At 42.1% G+C, this 16,464-nt stretch overlaps 1 protein-coding gene across 7 annotated transcripts in view; it reads left to right on the top strand.

Moving 5' to 3' along the window:
• Positions 1-16,464, top strand: part of nlrc5 (NLR family, CARD domain containing 5) — a 123,491-nt gene that overhangs the window by 63,126 nt on the left and 43,901 nt on the right. For 6 of the 7 annotated variants that reach the window (XM_078401661.1, XM_078401663.1, XM_078401665.1 and 3 more), the window contains exons 19-28: positions 889-972; positions 4,029-4,118; positions 6,060-6,107; positions 7,223-7,279; positions 8,010-8,093; positions 8,879-8,962; positions 11,537-11,626; positions 13,280-13,324; positions 15,049-15,099; positions 15,330-15,413. In XM_078401661.1, coding sequence (XP_078257787.1) covers positions 889-972; positions 4,029-4,118; positions 6,060-6,107; positions 7,223-7,279; positions 8,010-8,093; positions 8,879-8,962; positions 11,537-11,626; positions 13,280-13,324; positions 15,049-15,099; positions 15,330-15,413 — 717 coding nt within the window. The remainder of the gene's footprint in view (positions 1-888; positions 973-4,028; positions 4,119-6,059; positions 6,108-7,222; positions 7,280-8,009; positions 8,094-8,878; positions 8,963-11,536; positions 11,627-13,279; positions 13,325-15,048; positions 15,100-15,329; positions 15,414-16,464) is intronic. The other variant, XM_078401666.1, reaches the window with a different exon arrangement.

Here is a 16,464-nt window from a genome sequence, read left to right as displayed (position 1 = left end):
AAGATGTAAATTTCCAATTGTTGCTTGAACATTGTGATGGTGGGAAATTCTGATATGGGGATGATTTCAGATTCTATTTTGTAGATTTTACTGCACGGATCTCCCACCATATCATCCATATCCACATTTATTTAACCAGGGACAAAAGGTCTATCTTCCTGGTCCCAGCGTTGCAAGCTGTCAAGATTTTTGAGGCAGGTGTCTCTGATTACACCTTCCTTGGACTGCCAATGGCACAGTTTGTTTAAATAGAACCACGTGAGATTTGTTTCTTTGCACAACCAATGCATATTGATTATTTGGTTGCTGGGTTCCAAATTACGGTCGCTAATGCTTGCTTGTGATTTGGCTGAGATCATTGGTGGGATATGATGCAGAATGATTATGCATAACTGAAGACAAATATTTCAATATATTATAATATTTAAATTGAAAAATATTTAAATTCCAAGCTTTGGCAACACGAGGTCATGGATTTAAGGAGGTGGGCCTAGGCAACTGGCAGCATGAGGAAATATTTCGAGGCAACAAATGGTAGGATTGTGTAACTGACAAGCTGGGAGAAAAAGTTTAACTTAAAGGATTCAATAGACAATAGGTGCAGGAGTAGGCCATTCGGCCCTTCGAGCCAGCACCACCATTCAATGTGATCATGGCGGATCATTCTCAATCAGTATCCCGTTCCTGCCTTCTTCCCATACCCCCATACCTCATTCAAGGATGAGGTAGATAAACACTTGAAGAAAAAAACCATTGCAGAAATGTGGTGTAAGGTTGACGAGGATAGACTAATAATTTCAAGCTGTGTGTGTGTATGTTGAGGAGTCGCCTTTTCTGTGCTGTGCATTTCAATGAATCTGTATTGTCACAACTCATTTATCTTTGCAGCTTATCTGATAACTCACTTGGAGATAGAGGATTCAGCAAGTTAGTTGAGTTGCTACCAAAGCTGCACGTTGGAAGGCTCATAAAGTAAGTAGTCGTGGAAATCTAATTGAGACACTGTCAGATACATTGGAAAATGTTACTTTATTCATTGACATTTTATTCTGCTGTCAGAGAATGGGCTGTATAGAATAAGTGGATTAAAATGCAGATTATAAATTAGGTTTGATGTCCTGAAATTTTGCTAGTACACCTGCAAAGGCTGATCTGAGGCTCACCAATTTGTACTGCTATATCTATTTTTTTAATAATACTTCATAGGCACGATTGTGAGATCCTTCCCTATCCCAATGTGGATATGGAGCAGGAAATTGATTAGTATGGGTTTTGGGGGTTTTGGGGAGAGGACAGGAGAATGGGGTTGAGAGGGAGAGATAGATCAGCCATGATTGAATGGTGGAGTAGACTTGATGGGCTGAATGGCCTAATACTGCTCCTATCACTTATGAAATATCCAGAGACTGATGTTGTGCATGGCTTATACATTGCTTTATTACTGAAACTGAAATAACAGATATTGTGATCAGAATCTCCACAGGCATCTGGCCTACCATCTATCTCCACATTGCTTTGTATCAGAGGCAAAGTCATTCACTCTGACTATTAATGCACAATACAATATTGTTGTAAATGGGCTTTAACAGGTATATCACTCAACAGGCATATCATCAAACAAATCCTGACTTTTAGAAAGAGATATCATGGAAGATAACCAAAGACATGGTCGAGGCAATAAGGTTTAAGGAGTGGTTTAATGCAGGAAGAAAACTAGGTTAGTTCCTGGGATGAAGAGCTCCGTCTTATAAGGAATAATTGGGCAGAATGGGCCGATACCTAGAGGAATTTAGAAGAATGAGAGGTGATATATTGATACATGCATCTCTAAGAGATCCACAGGGTTAATATTAAGGAGGGCTTTTTTCTTGTCAGGGAATCCAGACTGATGGGGCATAACTACAGGATAATTAAATTATCACCCATTTAAAAGATTCTGCTCAGAGTCGTATGGTAGCCAAGTTATCAAGTAGGCACATTATGAGGAACGGGCCAGAAAGTGGAATTGAGGCAAATTCACATCCACCATGATGCAACTACCTATTCTCCGACGAGAGCTCTGCACATCCATTGTTCATTATCTCTCTACATCATCGTCTGTATCGCTCGTTCCCCTTTCCCCTAACTAGTCTGAAGAAGGGTCTCGACCCAAAACGTCACCCATTCCTTCTCTCCAGACATGCTGCCTGTCCCGTTGAGTTACTCCAGCTTTTTTGCGTCTACCTTATCTCTTGCTACTGTTTCTGATGTTCTTATTGTCTGTGTTGAGTTGATGGCCTTGGCACTTTGAGAGATTATGGCATCGGATGCAGGGGTGTCTCCTAATGGGCATAAGCAGAAGCTCAGTCAAGAGGGCAGAATTCAAGGAGTGTAGCATTGGAGAACACAGAGCCATGGAATGAAGACACCTAGAAATAATTTGAGAATTGGGGTGTAATTGCTATTGAGGGCGTGCAACGTAGGTTTACTAGGTTAATTCCCGGAATGGCGGGACTATCATATGTTGAAAGACTGGAGCGACTAGGCTTGTATACACTGGAATTTAGAAGGATGAGAGGAGATCTTATCAAAGCGTATAAGATTATTCAGGGGTTGGACACGTTAGAGGCAGGAAACATGTTCCCAATGTTGGGGGAGTCCAGAACAAGGGGCCACAGTTTAAGAATAAGGGGTAGGCCATTTAGAACTGAGATGAGGAAAAACTTTTTCAGTCAGAGTTGTTAATCTGTGGAATTCTCTGCCTCAGATCTGCAGTGGAGGCCAATTCTCTGAATGCATTCAAGAGAGAGCTGGATAGAGCTCTTAAGGATAGCGGAGTCAGGTGGTAAGGGGAGAAGGCAGGAACGGGGTACTGATTGAGAATGATCAGCCATGATCACATTGAATGGTGGCGCTGGCTCGAAGGGCCGAATGGCCTCCTCCTGCACCTATTGTCTATTGTCTATATTGTAAGCTCTAAGATCAAACCCAGAAGCCGATGTATTTAAATGAGGGCAGAGATGATGGATCCAAAGGACTGGATGTGAGTTAGGGGACAGTATCTTTGGATGACCCGACATTTGCAGAGGACTGAACAAATGTGGGGTTCTGGGCCCTATCTCAGGTAGTCAAGTGCAGGGGTTACAGATGGCATGGAATAGTCTCTCGGCAGCAGCTGAGGTGGGGCTGGGCGGAGATGGAATTATCTTAGAGATGGAAATGTGCGGTCTTAGTATCATGGATACCTGTTCTCAAGTTCTGAGGCTGTCCATCACATCACATATGGCAGTCTGAGAACAGTCTGGTTAAGTCCTAGTTACCAGAGAGAGGTGGAGTCAGTGGAGAGCAAGCAGCATTTTATGATGTGACCAGGGAGAACGTACAAACTCCGTACAGACAGCATGTTTGGTCCGGATTCAAGAATTCTTCTGGGTCTTTGTAAGGCAGCCACTCTACCGCTGTGCCACCTTGATTACTGATGCACGAAGCCTACCAATGCTGTCACCAAATAATTAGCGCAAAGCACAGTCTTGTTATGAACTAATGCATGCAGATTTTAGAGAGGCCTTTGATTAAGGAAATGGTTCAAGAGCCGATGAGGTCTTTTGGAAATTGTGACAGGTGTTAGTAAAAAATGTTAAATAACGTGACAAATTGCACTGTGGTCTTATAACAATGCTGCTGATGTTTGCTATGGGAGGAATATTCTCAATACCAACAAATTGTTTGATAACGATGGCAACTGGTCTCAGCAAGTCATAAATGGGGATATATAAAAGGATACCTGAGGGGCAACTTTATCACAGAGTGTGGTGGGTGTATGGAACGAGCTGCCAGATGAACTGATGGAGGCAGGTACAATAACACCATTTAAAAAACATTTGGATAAGTACATGGAAGGAAGGGTTTAGCGGGAAATGGGCCAAATACAGATAAATGGGTCTAGCATAGATGGGACATTTTGGTTGGTATGGACGAGTTGGCCGAAAGGACCTGTTTCCAATGCTGTATGATTCTAAGACTAAAATAACTTTTTATCCTCACTGCAGTGTCAGCAATAACTTCATCACAATGGCTAGTGTCTTTTGCTTGACTAAATGCATCGACAAGATCAGAAACCTAACAGAGGTGGCAATAAGGTAAGCTGAAAATACAAAAGAGGATGAAATAATAATAACAAATATTATAATTTCCACTTCAAGCAAAGCTGATTTTCCAGTTGTGTGGCTGGTTTCTGTTAGGATGTTTTTATCCCATTGCAAAATTATTTAAAGTGAAATTTCTGTTTGAGAATAAGATGTCTTTCAGAAAAATCTCCAAAACATTTCACAAGAAAATACTGAGGGGAAATGTCATTTGTCCCATTTCTTGGGTTAGGAGAAACTTTATCGCAAACATTTAACTCCCCAGGAAGATCTCGGATTTCCTTCATGTGATGCTTCTCAGATCTCAGCCTGTGATACCTTTTTTTTGTTTCACACATTATATCTGTGTTTAATCTCTTAATTCATTTCTACAATAGGGAGAGTTTATAATCTAGTGCTAACCACTAAGTAAAGAGTCATAACTAGTTTATGAAACGGGAGTTCAGTTCCCTTTTCTTCCACAAACCAAAACCCTTGTCCATTTATATCCATTGTTTGATTTTCTGAATGACACTTTCAGAATGTCCTCTGCCCCTCTCTGCACTTTTTCTACGTTATTCTCCGAGACGACACTGCCTTATACTTAACGCAAAAGAAGGTTGTTTGGTCCATATGGTGCATGCCTGGAGAAACAATTCATTATCCTTTTGTCCTTGTACACTTGCGTGTTATTCTCTCTCACACATGGCCATCGATTCCTCTTTGATTCCTTTGCCATAACAAGAACAAGTGGTAATTTACAGCAGGCAGTTAACCCAGCAACATGCCTTTGGGATCTGAGGGGGAAGCCAGAACTACCCACGCAGTTACAGGGAGAACCTGCAAACCCCACACAAAGAACATCCAAAGTCAGGATCAAACCGGGGGTCACTGAACTAGAGAGGCAGCAGCACCAACAAACTGCTCCACCATGACACCTCATTCAGAGCTTGATGGGGAACCAAGATTGTATGGAGAATATTTTGTCTCAATTGATATATATTTTTTAACTCTTCTGAATCACTGAAGTTGGAATTAAGTGTTCCATTAGTGTTAGGCCAAGAATATTTTAGGGATGCCAGTGGGATGATGGAGATGAGTTCTGTGAGGGGTGGGAATGAGATAGATGGTCAGGTCGTTAGCTGCTCTAACTCTGCAGACAGTTGCCAGACGTCCTGTGTCTGGTAAGCCGGCTGCTCAGGGAAAAGGCCCAAGCACATTCCCAGATCGTGAAATATTCCAGATATTGAAAAATGCGTTCCTCTTTGGGAGTGGCCCCACCTACAATCTGTGTACTGTAAACAGCAGCTGTTTAGCATGTTCCACACTGCCTGTATTGTGCCATCAGAGCTAAGGAAGATTACTGTTCACACTAACATAATGAAAAAGGTTTCAGAGCATGATTTTTGCATAACAGGAGGGAACTTAAGGTGGTTGGAAGGCAGGATAAACCTGTTTTGTCTACACAATGTCTTAACCGTATATTGTATACGGACGGGTGAATTAGTAAAGTTCAATCATTATTTTGCACTAGATGGGCAACAGCCTGCTGTTTCATAGTGCAGATGGGCTGCTTAATGCCTCTGAACAGCGGGGTGTCGCTAGTGAACTAAAGGCGCTGACATTTTAAAACCCAGGTGTGCCGAAACACGACCCACACATAGATTTCAATCTTTTTTATTTGCTCCCAGGATTTGAGCATCACCAGCTAGGCCAGTATTTGTTGTGCATTCCTAGTTCCTCCTGAGAGGCAGAGGCGAGCTGTCTTGAACCGCTGGAGGTCAGGGGGTAAAGGTCATGCCATAGCGCCAATAGGCAAAGAGTTGACATTTTAGATTCATATTTCCAAATGGGAATGGTGTATGACTTGAAGGAGCAAACTTTGGAGTAATACACTCTTTAACAGCTTTGTGGCTTGATGTTTAATTAACTTCACCTTTTCCATTTCCATTTTAGTTTGGGGAAGAGTGGAAAAGCATTCATCAAGTTCCATGGGGATCACAGGTAATTGTGCCATTTTTGATATGGACAATGTTTTCAAAGGAGTATTTCCTTCACATTCTAGTACTTTTCGCACTTTGCATCCATACATTACCGAGCGCAGAAAGTGCGAGAATCTTGCATTCTGCAATCGACTTTTTACAATTAACATTAAGACCTTTCTGGCAAGATTGAAAAAGGGACATAAGGAAGGCCCCAGTTGGTGTGGAATTCATTCTTGTGTGAAAACGTGAAGGGGAACAATTGCTCAGATGGATCATCGAGCGTATTAACAAAGAAAAGTCTTTTCATCACAAGTGGAAATGCAATAGATCATCTGAGACCTTGCTGAAGGTTGGGATTATCAGTCTTGCAATGTAAGCCAAGGTATTTTAAAGACTGAGGAAGAAATTTGAAAACAGAGAGAAACGGATGGAACAGGAGCCAAATTGGACAAAGAATAAAGAAAGAGAGAGTGTCAGTAATTTCTGTCTCACAAGCCAAAGACCATCCTTGGCATTTTGCAAAGATGTATTGTGCTTACCGGGGCAGACAGGGGCACCTTGCTCTAAAATAACAAAGTCGAAGAGCTAGCGTAAATTTGGTTTCTAAGATTATGAATGGGTTTGGAAAGGGTGGACACTTTCACAGATGGGAATCCAAGACTAGAAATCACAAAGAAACAATCATCACTTATAAGACTATTCTGAAATACAGGGGGGGGGGAGAGAGGGGAATCCTCACCGAAGGAATCAATGGAATGTGAAATGTAAATAAAAACTGATCGTCATGGATGTCACTGTGACCTAAAGGAAAACTAGATAACTGTATGAAGGAGTAATGAACAAAATGTTTTGCTGATAGGATTAGATGAAAATGGGTGAGATGCATAACATAAACTCTGAGAAGATGGATGCAATGGGATGTTTCTGTGCTGTGCTGTCTCTAGTCTGGAGCGCTAAATTCACTATAGTATCAGCGGTGTGTTTTGTCTGTTTCTGAAATCTAGTTACTTCAGAGTAGAGCCGTATTAAACTTTTCTCACCCATAACCCAGATGTCACCATGTCTGCTTTTATTCCACTCTTCAATGTTAAAATGAACAGAGCATTGTCAAATCATTTCTTTCAACAACTTTAGATTTCAAAAGGAAAGGAAATTTGGAAAACAAGGCTTATGTCTTCCAAAGAAAATAAGGTAAGAATCTATCACAGGATCTTTTAATGATATTTACAAGATTGGGGGAAATTACTTATTTAAGTAGAGCTTATAAGGGGTTCATATCAATGGCCATTAAGTCTACTACGCCATTCTATCATGACTGATCTATCTTTCCCTCTCAACCCCATTCTCCCCTCTTCTCCCTATAACACTTGCCCTCTGGTCCTGGACTCTCCCACTAGTGGGAATATCCTCTCCAGGCCTTCCACTATTTTGCTAAGTTTCAAGAGGTCTCCCCTCATCGTTCTAAATTCCAGCGTAAGAACATAACGAGAAAGAAGCGGGAGAAGGCCATTCAGCCCTTCAGCTTTCTCCACCATTCAATAAGATCACAACCTGTCTTTAGTTACAATGCCACTTTCCCTGGACAAACCCCATATCCCTCATCATCTAAAACACTCAATCTCTGTCCAGTGTATATACTCAATAGCTGAGCCTCTCCAGCTGTCTTTGGCGGTAAATTATAAAGATTCACTGCCCTCTGGGTGAAGGTACTTCATGTCTCTGTCTTGAATGACTGGGCCCATACCTTGAGACTTTGAACCTGCATCTAATATCCCTGCCAGGATCTAGGCTGTCAAGGCATGTAAGAATTTTATTAATCAGTGAGATGATCTATCATTCTTCTCAGCTCTGGATTTATAAGGCTTCTGTAATTGGAGTCTTCTGCCACTCTTCAAACTTCATTTTGCACTTTGTATTGCAGCCTCGAAGAGTGTGAAATAGATGGTGAGACCATGAGGCAGCTCTGCTTGATCCTTAAAACATGCTCCGCACTAACAGAGCTTGAGTAAGTACAAGATAGTGATAGAGAACGTGCTTGAGGAGGGTTATGGGAACTTTTATGTGGTTGTGTGTCTTGTTGCTTTTTGTTTAGTATGGCTGTATGGTAAATCAAATTTCACTGTACCTTAATTGGTACACGTGGCAATAAACTGACCTTGAAACCTTGAAGTGCTTAAAGGAACCAAAGGTCAGACTTGATGCCTTGTAATCAGCTTGGCATCAGTAGTTGGGAGGGGCTGCAGTTCGTTGAGTATTTTATTGAGGGAAAGCAGTTGAGTAATTGAGTTACAACTGTGTCCAGTTAATGAAGGCATGTCTGAAGGTGAATGGAAATCTGTGTGTGAAAAGCATGGTTATCACCAGATTGGATCAGGTCCATGTACTTGGTAAACCAGAGGGCATCATGGCCACCACCACTCTTGGTGCCGTTGCCAAAATTGTGGGCATGGGGGGTGCGCTCATCTGTTTGTCAGGATGTGCCTCAATTTTGAAATCTGTGTTGACTTTGGAAACTTTCCTTTAGAGCCGATAGGGCAAAGTGGACTTGGATGAGGTACCTGAAGGCTGCACTGCACCCTGGCTGGAAGACTTCAATGGGCCAGGCAGCATCTGGGGATGGAATGAACCTACTTCAGAAGAAGGGTCACGACCCAAAGTGTCCAATCCCTTCCCAGATGCTGCCTAACTCACTGAGTTCCTCCAGTGTTTTGCTCAAGATTCCAGCATCTGCAGGCTCTTGTGTCTCCAAATATTTTCCATAGTTTGATTTGCATCATTTATTTCTTGCAGCTTATCAAATAACGCACTGAGTAATGAGGCCATTGCAGAGTTGCTGCATCACCTACCAGATCTACAAGACTTGGAGACTTTGAAGTAAGTCATCCGATACATCTGAAATGGGATTAATTATTGCCATGCAGTGAGATTACATTGCCAAAGAAGAGTGTGCTTCTTGCATTTTATGAAGACAGTGACTGATTTTGAGAAAATCTAGCTCCACTGGAATGCTATAAAACAACCACTTTATTGCAGATGGTTGGTTGGTTGGAGAGTCACAATAGACAATAGGTGCAGGAGTAGGCCATTCGGCCCTTTGAGCCAGCACCACCATGAGGCTCATTGAGGAGGCGCTGTGAACTGTTTGCGTGCTACTGTATGTTTCATTTTTTGCCTTAGTACCTAATCAGATGTACAGCACTTTGGTCAACGTGGGTTGTTTTTAAATGTGCTATACAAATAAAATTGACTTGACTTGACCATTCAATGTGATCATGGCTGATCATTCTCAATCAGTACCCCGTTCCTGCCTTCTCCCCATACCCCCTGACTCCGCTATCCTTAAGAGCTCTATCCAGCTCTCTCTTGAATGTCCTTTTGAGCATTTGTTTGTTTTCTGCATGAGAGGCTAGGCCAGAATTTTTTCACCTTGAGTTTAATTGTCAAATGCATTGGGAACTGTTGACACTATTAGCTCTATAGCGTATCAACTGACATGTCGAATAAAAGACTCTAAACCAAGGTTTAGTACAACTTAATCTTTTTTAACACCCGTTACTTAAGCAAGCATGCAAAACATTGACTTAGTGTCAAAGAGACTTACAGCGTGGAAACAGGCCCTTCGGCCCAACTTGCCCACACCAGCCAACATGTCCCATTAACACTAGTCCCACCAACCTGCATTTGGCCCGTATCCCTCTAAACCTGTCCTATCCATGTACCTGTCTCAATGTTTCTTAACCGTTGCGATAGTAATAACTATCAGATAACTTCTCATTTGGTTTACTATTCCAGCTTATCATTTCTTACCCTAAATCGCAAGACTCATGACTTGGAATAAGATATTACCAATTGGCCAGTTTCACTCTGTTGATTGGGGGTAGTCTTCTCTGAGCTTCAGTAGTTGTTCCCAGGTTGTCACCACGGATGTTTCAGACTGCCATTCTTTTATACCATTTTTTTTCCTTCAATCTTCTAAAGGAAGCCTTTGTTCTAACCCAAGGCTCCCTCAACTCTGATGTCAATCATTTCAAGTTGTCACTTATCCAAGGGCTGTATAAACAAAACACATCTTCGTTTCTTATCGGGCTAAAGAGTTCTTAGTTGTGTTGCCTGTTCATCTTTTCCTTCTCATCCCTTTGCAAAGTGGTTATTCACAGACACCTTCTGAAGGCCACACTACTTAGGCATGAAAGGTTATCTTCAGCAATGCTCTCACCAGACGTCAATCACGTGACTGCTTTCACAGTGTTTCTTTCTGTTTGTGGTCCCAGCACTTCTCTCTGTCTCTCTCCAGCTGGCAGTGACCTCCCAAAACCTGTCGGGATACTTGTCATCGAGTCTCTGGTTACAGAAGGGAACAATTACGTTCTTGTATGCTGTAGCTTAACAGGCCCTTGAATTCGATAACTCAACAATAAATATATAATGATCAATAATATAATAAGTTCAGTAATACAGAGAAGCCAGATTATAACAGTGCAATCCAAAGTATGAAGTGCAATCAAAACAAAGTTCATTGTGGATCGTTGCTGAGGTAGGATTGTGGTTGTGCTTGTGTAATGTGGTTCAAGAGCCTGATGGTCATGGGGATGAACCTGCAGTTCATGGTTCTCAGGCTCCTGTACCACCTTCCCGATGGTAGTAGCGAGACGAGTGTGAGCCCAGGGTGGTGTGGTCTTCGATGATACCAGCTGCCCGTTTTTGTGGCAGCGTCTCCTGTAGATCTCTCAATGGTGGTCAATATCCATGATGCATCAATGTCATTTGATCTACTTAGTTCAACCCTGTAGGAAGTAATGGCATGGAAGCCCTGCCACAAATGCCGCAGTTCTCTCTGATTCTCCATTTTAGACCAAAAGTGTTTCTTCTCTTTCTTAATGGCCTTGCCAAGATCATAATTACCAGATATAACCAGAATTGAATGCCTTGGTTCATCCAAAACCGGATAGCAGATTACATGCATTTGGATCTAAAAATTGCAGCAAAGGTTCCAGTTAAGGATTGCAGTATTTGCTCTATTGTAGGGTACAAGTTTGTGTAATGTGTCAGAGATGCTTTCAATCAGTGCTTTTTCTGCAGAGAAAAAGGTGCCAGTTTTCACAATTAATAAACATGGGTGCCACGTAGCTGGAAAACAAAATAATGATGTTTAACTTTTTGGAGTTGCCAGTACTAGGTACCGGCAAGGTACCATCACATAAAAAGCTCTGCTTTTAAGATAGTTTCCTCTTGTAGTGTCTAGCCAGAGTATGTAAGCATACTATAATTGCCCGGCAGGCAGCTTTATAGACTGAAAAGTTGGAGATTTTCTTGGTCAGATGAAGGTGGAGTGGTAATGGCAGCTATATAAGGGCAGCTATTCTTTCGTGTAACCATGGTCACACTGGAAAGAGTCAAACTTCACTTTGTTTATTCCATTCCTTTTTTGTTTGCCTGTCTTTACCTCAGTATCACGGATAACAGCATCCCATCAGACACTGTTCTTCTGCTGGCAGAGTCTCTGAACTTCTGTGAAAATGCTCAGGAGGTTGAAGTGAGGTGAGTGTGTACTGAAATAGAATGTATTGTTTGGAAAACAAAGAAATGTGTGGTGGTAGTAACGCCATGGGATGTGGTAAATGGGTTATTTGAAAGGTAATAGAAACACTTTGACACTTTGAAGTTGCATCTCCCTTAAATCACTCTGAGGTTAAACTGTATCTTGTTCTCAGCGACACCCGCAAACAACTGAAATGTTGAAATGTATCCGTCTCCCTTCAGGAGGAGGTTTCAGTTGACCTTAGATGGGGAGAAAGTACCAAATATTCACTGAAGAGCCCGGCTGATATCACAAAATGCTGGAGTAACTCAGCGGGTCAGGCAGCATCTCAGGAGAGAAGGAATGGGCGAGGTTTCGGGTCGAGACCCTTCTTCAGACTCACTGATGTCCTGTTTGCTGCTTCGGGGGGCACATCTCCTGGTCCTCTCAGCCACTGACAATTGCTTCAAAATGGACATCATCACATCCACACCAGTTTTGTGGAGATTTATGATCAAACATCCGGCAGGTGATTCACAAAGCCTTTCTTACCAAAACCCCAGGACAACCCTCACTCCTGATGCTCTCTGTTGAAAATACTTAAATTGATAGGCTGAAGTTTTAGGATGTTAGCGGAACAAAGATCATTTTATTTTCAATATGGCAATTTCTGCTGGTTTGCAATCTTGATGCCGCGGTGATGGTGAAAAGGTGGTGAGGTCAGGAATTTGACCAGGTAATGAACCACATTGGTAGCTGATAGGTTATATGTGCAGAGGAAAGCAGAAAGAGTTAAGTAGAGTCTTAAAAGATGCTTAAAAGAGGGAACGGAGGCAGAGGGGGTAATTTATTAAAGTAATTTGTTTAATTTCAGGGTTAGACCCTTAGCAGCATGAGGTTCACCTCTCAGGGATGGAACAGTGAAACTTTGGGATAATAAATGCCCATAACTGGAGCTGTGTAGATATCTGAAGCTTTGGAGGGATACAGAGGCTGAGGGAGAGCTAAGCCATGAAAGGACTTGAAGGGAAGGATAAGAATTTAAAATTAAGACTTGGCTTAATTTGATATCAATGATTGAATGGTAAGCATGGTGGTGATGGGTGAATGGAGAGTTGTGAGATAGACACTGGATGCAGCCATTGCCTTTGATTGATGGGGCACGGAATAAGGTAGGGTGGTGGTTTGGGTAGCCAGCAGTCAACTCCTAACACAGGGGAAGGTCTTATGTGTGACGAGTGTTCTCTATAAAGTATCTTAACCAGAGGACTGCAATTTTGCCAACATCTCAAAAGCAGTCAGAGTCAAGTGATAAATACCAGCCTTGCCAGGTACACCCACATCACAAAAAGGAATACGTTTCGAAAAGGTTTGTGACAATCATTCACTTTCCATCACATTGCTGAACTTGAGCCAGTGACAAGAACTGCTTTGGACACTTCCTTGTGATGTTGTAAATGCCCTTTGAAAGGACACCCATACTTGCATAGTTTGATTGCCGATCTCCCATGGTAACCAGCAGGAAACTGCTGCGGACTCTGGACAAATTTGCTCAGAACTCCGAGAACATGGTGAATTTTCAGGCATGGTAAGTTTATGACAAGGCATCTCCGCTCCATTGATGTAACAGGGAGTAAGAAAGTCCTAACATATTCACTTGGTTTCTGTTATAGATCAAGTGGAAGAGCTTCAATAAACTTCGCAAAGAAAGGTGGCAGGTAATGGTTTCAATATTTCTCTAAAGTTTACTCCTGGTTTGTAAGATCCCAATCCATTTAGCCATCTAAGCCGAGCTCCTTGTTCTGTGGCATTGAGGGTTTCCCAAGGCTTCATTTCTTTGCAGGCTTAGGTACAGATCATTGTTATGCAGAAATAATGATGAAAGTAACAGTTCGCAATACCTCTTCCCCATTTGCAGTACCGAGTATGAGGATATACTGTAAGTCCATTTGATATAGAAGGAGGCCATTTGGCCCAGAAGATCTATGTTGACTCACCAAGCAATCCAATTTCCCAGCTAATTTTCCCTGTATTCACACCATAGCTCCATCATTTCTATCACCCGCGTACACTAGGAGCAATTTCAAGTAACAGTCAAGTAATGCACTAATGTATCTTTGGGATGTGGGAGGAAACGGGAGCAGCTGGGAAAACTTGTGGACTCAGGCAGAAAGTGCAAAGCTATCACCAGAGGCCATGATTGAATCTAGGACACGGGGGTTGTGAGGTAGAACTTCTACTATTTGTGGCACTGTGCTACCAATTCTGTTAAGATACATAGAAACAGGGAAGAGGAGCAGGAATCAACCAACCATTTATGGCTATTCTGCCATTCAACACGATAATGATGATCATCTATGTCAGTGCCATATCTTCCTTTTGTCCTCCCACCCCTTGATGCTTTTTATGTCTAAAAATTGATTGCACTTTAGAATATTTAGTATCTTGATCTCTACTGCCGTGTGGTAACGAATTCCATGGGCTTATCAACATCTGTGTGAAGTAATTTCTTCTCATCTCAGTCCAAAATATCTTGCTCTGTAGTCTGAGATGGTGATCCCTCGTTCTAGACACCCCAGCCAGGGGAAACATCCTCCCCATATCCAGTTTGCCTCGATCTATCAGATGGTGTATCCCAAGTGATCCCCCTCTTATTATTCTTGGTTCCTTCAAATACAAACCCAGTCATTTTAATTTCTCTTCATACCGCAGTCCCACCATTCCAGAAATCAAGATGGTGATCGTTCATTGTGCTCCCTCCATGCCAAATGTACCCGTTCGTAGTTGAAGAGAGCAAAACTGCTCACGATGATCCAAGTGTGTTTTTACCAGGCCCAAACATAACTGAAGCAGGAAATCTTGGCTCTATTTTTCAAAACCTTCTACGATGAAAGCCAGCACACTGACTGCTTAGCTGTTTACTTTCAGTGACTGGTGCAAACAGATACACAAATCACTTTGTGCATGAACACTTCCCAATGTGACACCATTAAACATCAACTGCCTCTGCTTTCCCTAGCGTGTGGATAACTCCACATTTATCCATATTACACCGCATCAATCGCAATTGTACACCTTTGCTCAATTTATCCAAATTGCCTCCAAGCCTCTTTGCATCCTCACAATTCATAAATTGCATAGTTATTTCATAGTTTTGTACGTTTATTGTTATCGGCAAACTGAAATATTACATTTGGTTCTATTATCCAAATCATTTTATGAAAATGATATAATACAGACATTAACATATGGATCACAAACAATATGCTGATTTTTTTCTTTTGCCCAATTGGTGCTGTCTTTAAACAATAATGCTAGAGAGGAGAACCTGCCTCAAGTTATTTTTTGTCAGTGTTTTGTTGGGTGAAATTATGTTGTATTGGTATAAACCCTTTTTATGTTAACTCCTTTGTTGTTTTTGATGCTCCCCCTTTCTCAACAGGCATAAAGGAAACGGAAAGAAAGCAAAATGTCCACGCTCGAGGATTCTCAGGTAATATTTTGCCTCGTGGAAGGATTCAATGATTTAATGATATGTTATTGTCACATGAACAGTACAGTGAAATTCTTTTTTTTTTGCACGCAATCTGGTAAAATCATACAGTAGACTTCACTTAGGCAGAACACAAAGTGTCGCCCAGTTACTGGCACCGACAAAGTTTCAAAAGATAGGAATTTAAGTAATGTTGCTGGTAAATGAACATCCTGTCTTGTGTTTCAAAGCCTGAGGGAGTGCCATCTACATAAAATGAGTGTGGAACAACTCTTCAAGATTCTCGAACGCTGCAAGAACCTGGCAGAAGTGGAGTAAGTACAGCGCAGCGGTAGAGTTGCTGCTTTACAGTGAATGCAGCGCCAGAGACTCAGGTTCGATCCTGACTACGGGTGCTGCACTGTAAGGAGTTTGTACGTTCTCCCTGTGACCTGCGTGGGTTTTCTCCGAGATCTTCGGTTTCCTCCCACACTCCAAAGACGTACAGGTATGTAGGTTAATTGGCTGGGTAAATGTAAAAATTGTCCCTAGTGGGTGTAGGATAGTGTTTATGTGCGGGGATCGCTGGGCGGCACGGACTTGGAGGGCCGAAAAGGCCTGTTTCCGGCTGTATATATATGATATGATATGATACTGTTGATCAGAACAGATTTTGTAGTTAGAGCCATTGCCTCACGGTGCCAACGCTGGAGTTTAGAAGAATGAAGGGGGACCTAATTGAAACATACAGTATAGAGGCTTGGATAGAGTGGATGTGGAGAGGATATTTCCACTAGTGGGAGAGTCTAGGACTAGAGGTCATAGCCTCAGAATTAAAGGACATTCTTTTAGGAAGGAGATGGAGAGAAATTTCTTTAGTCAGGGTGGTGAATCTGTGGAATTATTTGCCACAGAAGGCTGTTTTTTTTATTTTTAAGGCAGAGATAGATAGATTCTTGATCAGTGCAGGTGTCAGAGGTTATGGGGAGAAGGCAGGAGAATGGGGTTAGGAGTGAGAGCCATGATTGAATGACGGAGTTGAATTGATGGGCCGAATGGCCTATTCCTTATTTATGACCTAACCAAAGGTTCAGTCCTGGGCTATGGCGCTGTTTGTGTGGAGTTTGCATGCTCCCCCTGTGACCACATGTGTTTCCTCCAGGTGCTCCGGTTGTCTCTCGTATACCAGAGATGTGTGGTTCCGTAAGTTATTGCCTTTGGGTTTCTTGACAAATGGTGGAATATTGGTCGTGAGTGGTGTTAAATAAATGGGAATGTGGGGCGAATATAATGGGTTAGCACAAGATACTTGGTAGTTGGCACGGACCCATTGAGTTAAAGGGTTGTTTCAACGTAGTATTTCTTTCTGATTAATCCCCAAATGAG

This window comes from Rhinoraja longicauda, chromosome 6 (genome assembly GCF_053455715.1).
Source record: "Rhinoraja longicauda isolate Sanriku21f chromosome 6, sRhiLon1.1, whole genome shotgun sequence".
NCBI lineage: Eukaryota > Metazoa > Chordata > Chondrichthyes > Rajiformes > Arhynchobatidae > Rhinoraja > Rhinoraja longicauda.
The sequence above is the reverse complement of the archived record's forward strand: the minus strand, read 5'-3'. Positions and strand labels throughout refer to the sequence as shown.